This window comes from Gossypium hirsutum, chromosome A07, assembly GCF_007990345.1.
Source record: "Gossypium hirsutum isolate 1008001.06 chromosome A07, Gossypium_hirsutum_v2.1, whole genome shotgun sequence".
NCBI classification, from domain to species: Eukaryota; Viridiplantae; Streptophyta; class Magnoliopsida; order Malvales; family Malvaceae; genus Gossypium; species Gossypium hirsutum.
The window spans coordinates 10585656-10591650 of record NC_053430.1 but is presented as its reverse complement, the minus strand read 5'-3'; the positions used below and the strand labels follow the sequence as shown (position 1 = coordinate 10591650).

The window sequence follows — 5995 nt, the reverse complement described above, 5'->3', positions numbered from 1 at the left end:
TCGAGCGTTGAATGGTAAAGTTTCAGAGGAGATATGGTCAGGTAATCCTCCCAATTATTCTAATTTTAAAATTTTCAGTTGTCCTGCTTATACTAAAGTTAGCCAGGGAAAGCTCGATCCAAAGATAGTTAAAAGCATCTTTCTAGCGTTAAAATGAAAAGTTATTTAAGTAGTAATTTTAACTTTTATAAAACTACAAGTTAATATAATGATAAATTGCACTAACTCTCAAAAAAAATTATTCAGTTTTGGCCTTCAAAATAATTTTATGATTTCACCACTGGGAACAAAAATCTCAACAAAATGTTAGAATATTTCCCATATATCAATCAATTCTGGTCCAACAGACTCAGTTTGATTCCAACAATCATCGAGAAATAAAAATCTCAATAAAAGATTACAACAACGAGGTTTCAAGTTTTACAAGGCAAGCGTTGATTGATTTTATTTAAGAGGGCAGCAAGCTTTGAGTTCCTAATTTTGATTGGAATTTCTTCTTCATCTTCTTCTGATAAGACTACATGTCTTTCTCCCAACAAAAAACCTGTCATTTTTAAACCCTTTTCAAGCTCAATGGCCTCTTGCTGTCTTCGCACTACTCCATCAAAGCATAAGTACCGTCCACTTGCTCCATAATTCATGCCTTCATACACACTAACATGAGCTTTGGCCACTTTTTCCACCTCTGCAATTGCTAAGCAACCTTGTTGCAACATCATCTGCCCACCTACATGGTGTTTTTCATATGTTTGAAGGGTCATATTTGAAGGAAAAATGAATAGTTAGAACAACATAAAAAGTATTCTGTTTCGATGTACCTTTAAGGTATGGTATAGAAGTTTGTATATGAGGATTTGGAAAAGTGGGAGCCATGAGAAGACCAGGGCAGACAGTAACCAGGTTTACTTTTAGCTCCTTTGCTTTCATCCAAGCTACCTTCTCTGCCTTAGTCTTACCCAATGCAAGCCATAGCTGTTGTCCAAAACAAACAATGTCATCCATATGAGGCCTATGAACAAGTAATTGTTCCAATTATGGAAAAAAAGTACCTTTTTTTCTCTGCAAAATTCTTCACTGCTCCAACAGCTGTCATCAATAATTCCATCTATATTTTCATTCCTCCAAATGGATGCCAATAGAGATGTAGTGAAGACGCATCTCTTTATATAGGCTGCCTTAGCACAAGCTTCCATGACAGTCCTTGCCACTTCAGTCTCCAAAAACACCTTTTGTTCCTTAAATCATCAAGCAAAGTTGTCAATTGCAGAACAAAATGTTACTCCAGTACGAGAATCTGTTGTAATCGACATGCATTTGTTCAATAAACTTACTGAATAACCAGAGATACCATGTGGATCAATAAAGGAAGATGTATGAAAAACAGCATGGCAACCTCTAAAAGCATCACAAAGGCTTTGTAATTTTTCCATCTTCGTTACAACTACACTTTCCAATAGGTTTAAATCTTCCACCCCTAGCAGGTCTTTCACATCTTCAAATTCAGCTGTTCAGAGAAGAACATCAACACTGTAATAAGTTCCAGCATATCATTTTGTACTAAGCACATTTCAACCATGGTAGGCTTCCCTTCTTTGATGACTACTAAGAATTACATTTCAAAGTCAACAATTGTTTTTTGTAGCCTATGTTACTAGTAGGATGATCGTATCTCCATACTCACGAGAGAAGCAGACAAATGTCGAAAAATAAAAAAAGAATAAGGTGTTGACTAAAATAATCTATGCATGATTGTAATTCCCAAAAAAAGAAAAGAAAAACTCAGACAAGCAATGATAATATAGTACCTGGGTGTTGAATGGTTACTCGAACAAGGTAACCATGAGCCAATAGCTCTTTGACAATGAAAGAACCCAAGTAAGAGTTGCCACTGGTCACACATATCAGTTTCTTCTCTCTTGCATTAAAACTGCAACTAAATATATTCCCAACACACTTTTGCTCCTTTCCTGAAATTGGCATCAATATTGGTTTTGGTACCTCTATTTCTTCCATCTTCTTTATTTGTTATTAGTGTGATAAGCTTGGGTTTTTATATGAGAGTTTAAGCAAGTGTTTGCTGGGTAGATGGAGAAGATTAGATGGAAAAAGCACGAGAGTGGTAAGTAAGTGAAGTCAGAATAACGGATTGATGTCATAGTTGACCAATAATACATATAATTTGCTTTCACCTTCCCAACGTCCACATGCAAATTGCAATAATACGAAATAAATACAAGGTTTGAATTCCTTTGTGAAGTTGGGGCATAAATATATAGTATATTAGACCATGAAATTAAAATTATCTCGAAATGTTGCATTGATACCAGTACTAAAATAAAAACTATGCCTTAAGTTTTAACAGGTTAGCTTATCGGCTACCTTGTATGTTTGGTAGCCTTAGACTGGTAGGAATCAAGAATGAGATATAACAGGCAAGCATATCTTACAAAAATGGAAAAGTCGTCGGTCTGTTTTCATTTATTTCCAGTGGCAAAACCAATTTATGAGTGTTATAAATTCAGGGTTAAATTATCCTCTTCAACACTATGATGCATCTGAAATCTGAGTATTAATAGTTCTTGCAAGCAATGGTGTATTATTAAGTTGCAATTATACTAGATTGTTTGATATTTGAACATTGAGTTTCATCATAATACATAAGATAAAATAAATCCATCATGTTTTTTATGTTCTCTTTTGTTTCCCGGAAACATGTTTATTATGTTTTTAATGATGATGTTACACTAATTCATTTGAAAACCACTAATTTGATGCTTGAGATCATTGGGAAACATAGTTCATCACATGAAGACATTTGATGTTATTGGTTAATTAACTTAAATGGAAACAGCAGGGTATATATTAATAATAAGAATTTTTATATATATAGATATATATGTCCTTTCAGTTTGGATGTATACATCATTTTCAGCAAGCATCATACATAGCATTAAGCAGCAATCACAGAAGAAAATGGCAGGAACTGAGTCCAGTAACATTTCATGGTTTATTCAATTGAAATCCATAAGGCAAATTCAATGACAATAATGAGTGAACCAGCAATATTTCCCTTCTGCACCATGTTGAATTTCAAGTTCATCACCTCTGCTATGAACCCACCACAAGAGATTAGTAAGTGAATTCCCATCATCATGGCCAGACAGGTTCCTTATCTTTTCCAAAGCACTCTCTTTGTCATAAATTGCTTCCAAGGCATATACAAACCCTTTCCATCCCTCTCCTACACCTTCCCTTCCCAGTGCTGGCAATGTCCAGTTCACAAGCTGTCTGGTAAACTCAATGTCAGAGAACAATACCTCACTGATAGGCAATATTGGTAGCAATTGGATTCCAAGCCTGCATTCTCTCCAGTCAGGAGGAGCAAACCAAAGACCACCGTCCCTCTTGTTGGCCCACAAAACACCTACAACTCTGTTTTCTCTAGTGAATTCTTCTCCATATAGATTATCTCCTTCCTTAACATGCCACCATGTTTGCGCTGCTTGAATCTCCAGTGCTGTAAGTGTTGAACCAGTTGCAACAAGATGGGTGTCTCCATAGGCTAACCCCATTAGTGCAGCAGAGTAATATGCATTAACAGCTTCACTAGTGCTTTCTTGATTCCTTCCATCTGCAAATTCAGTCAACCCTCCAGCCCAAGAATGGAGCTTGTAGAAATCGAAACACCTCACTCTTGGATAATTTGAATTCGATCTCCTGCCGAAGTTCATAAAATCAGCCACAAGTGAATAAGCTTGGGGCTTATACCTCCTTCCCCATGCAGGGTCAATCTTGGTCAAGACAGCTATTCCATAAAGGAAGTAACCAATATGATAATGGTGGTCATTGTAAACTCCAAACCCGAAATCTGCCCCTGAATCCGTTGACCCTTGTTTAGTCACAATTCCACCCCATTTCGATTCATACAGGAAACCGTTCCCATTAAAAGTCCCATCCAGCCATGGCTCAATTGTATCCTTCAAGAACTTTCTTATAGCTGGAATCACATCAAGAAAGCACACTTCTTCAGCAATCAAAGCCAACCTTGCTGCTCTTGCAATCAACTTGCCATAAAAATAAGATGATTTCGTCGTTATAGCCGATGAATCCAAGGCATCAACGTCCTTAGCAAGAGCAGTTACAATCTCAGCATACGATTCTTCATTAACCCCTTTAATTGAATGCCAAGTTACTGAAACTTGGTGTGGTTTCAACACCCAGGAATCACCAACAATACCAACAAGGTCCCCATCAATACTTTTATACCTAAAATTCTCTAAAACCTTAACATCACAATAGTCCTTACATAAAATATCAAGATGAAGTGGGTGTGCAAGCACAAGCAAATCACCCCATCCTTTCTTTTCCCATTTATACTCTACACAAAACGGTTTGGTTAAAACTGCATCACCTGAAGTCGGGTAGCAAGAACAGAACTGATCGAGGATTGATTCACATGTCGGGTCAGAATCAGACAATACAGCTATCCGAAGAATACCCGAAAACCCACCAGAAGTAATCAAAGAAACACTATGATTCAAACTGATGGATGACGATGCATATATAATCCAAGTTTGGCCATTGTTCAGCTTAATGGTATGCTTGGTGAGTGAACTATTGGAAGAAAACGAGAGAATTGCATGAACAGTGGAGATCGATATCGGTGTATTGCCGGTTACAGAACAGGTTACAAAGGGACTACCTCGAACAAGAAAGAAACGGAGGTTGGAGGAAGGGATATCTAAAGTAAGACTGAGATCACAGTAAGAAGAGATAACGTGGCTTTTATCCGAAGTTGAGGTGGTTTTATCGGTAGCAGAGATGGTTAAATCAGGGACGAAAATTTGGTAAATGAAAGAAGGGTTGTGAAAGAAGGATGGGTAGGAAATAGAAAGAGAAGAGTCGGCTGATTTGATGAGATAAGGGTGGATGTATTCAGGCTGGTCGCCATTTTTGAGAGTGAAGTTTTGGAAGAAAGAGTTAGTAGGGAGAGGGGATGAGAGGAGGTTTGGGGAGAAGAAACGAGAAGGGTCAGAGAGAACAGAGGATTGTACTTTGGGGAAGAGAAAAGGGTAGTTTTTGGGAGGGATTTGAGGCATCGGCGGAGACATTGGTGGAGATGGTAGGGGTAGTGGTGGTGGTAGTGGTGATGGTGATTTAGGGGGTGGCTTTTTAGGCTTTTTAAAGGGTTTGGTGATTAAAGTATTGACTTTTCTCCTGAGTTTCTTCAACATGATTTGTATATATAGGAAGGTGAGCAGAACGTGGGCGGAAATAAAGGAAAGTTTGACTATGTCTTGTTGTTGTATTGGTAGGTGAGAGTGGCCAAATGAATAAGGCTGCTCTGGCTATGGAAATGTAGGGACTTGGCTTGGAGGGGATGTTGAATTGAATAATGACAACAACATGAAATTCATTTGCAACATAAACAAGGGTTGGATTGGAAGTTAAGGGGAAGAAGAAGAAGATGACGACGAATGTGGGACTATTTATTATTGTCGTTGTTGAGGATTGCAAGTTATGCTAACATTTTTGTAATACGAGAATATCTAATCTATCAATCAAAGGAAGGGATATGTTCAATTCAATACAATCTCATGCTTAAGAGGTAAGCAAATCCAGAGACTTATCCTTTTCAATCTAACACGGTTTTTACAACTTGAGAATTTTGGTTATTGCTTTTAAGTTTTCTTATCAAATTTAATTTTTTTTAAAGCATGAATATTTTATTAAATGCAAGAGGGAACTCCAACCATTTCTTCAATTTGCTTCCATCAAACTAAATGTAATTAATTCGATAATAAATGTTTTCATAAAAATATGAGTTCGAAAAATGGGTTCAAACAAAAAAATAAAGCTCAATTTTTAAACGGGTCAAGTTTTGAGAATATTTTTTTTTTGGCTCAAGTCCGGTCTGAATCATATGTTTATACTTTTTTTTTGTATTTCCAATTTATTAAGAAACATTTATTTTAATATTTTTAGTGTATATTTT

General features: G+C 36.7%; 2 protein-coding genes across 2 annotated transcripts; both read right to left on the bottom strand.

Annotated features, from left to right (window-relative positions):
- Window positions 1-295: 295 nt before the first annotated feature.
- Window positions 296-2041, bottom strand: LOC107934244 (cinnamoyl-CoA reductase-like SNL6). The gene is made up of 5 exons (XM_016866621.2): window positions 1806-2041; window positions 1332-1504; window positions 1050-1235; window positions 819-972; window positions 296-727 (listed from the first exon to the last, which is right to left on the bottom strand). The coding sequence occupies exons 1-5, from the start codon at window positions 2011-2013 to the stop codon at window positions 414-416; spliced, it is 1035 nt and encodes a 344-aa protein (XP_016722110.1). The 5' UTR covers window positions 2014-2041; the 3' UTR covers window positions 296-413.
- An 817-nt stretch (window positions 2042-2858) lies between these two features.
- LOC107934228 (probable endo-1,3(4)-beta-glucanase ARB_01444) lies at window positions 2859-5459 on the bottom strand. Its single transcript, XM_016866606.2, has one exon. It carries the CDS (start codon window positions 5232-5234, stop codon window positions 3036-3038), a length of 2199 nt encoding a protein of 732 aa, XP_016722095.1. The 5' UTR covers window positions 5235-5459; the 3' UTR covers window positions 2859-3035.
- Between the last annotated feature and the right edge of the window lie 536 nt (window positions 5460-5995).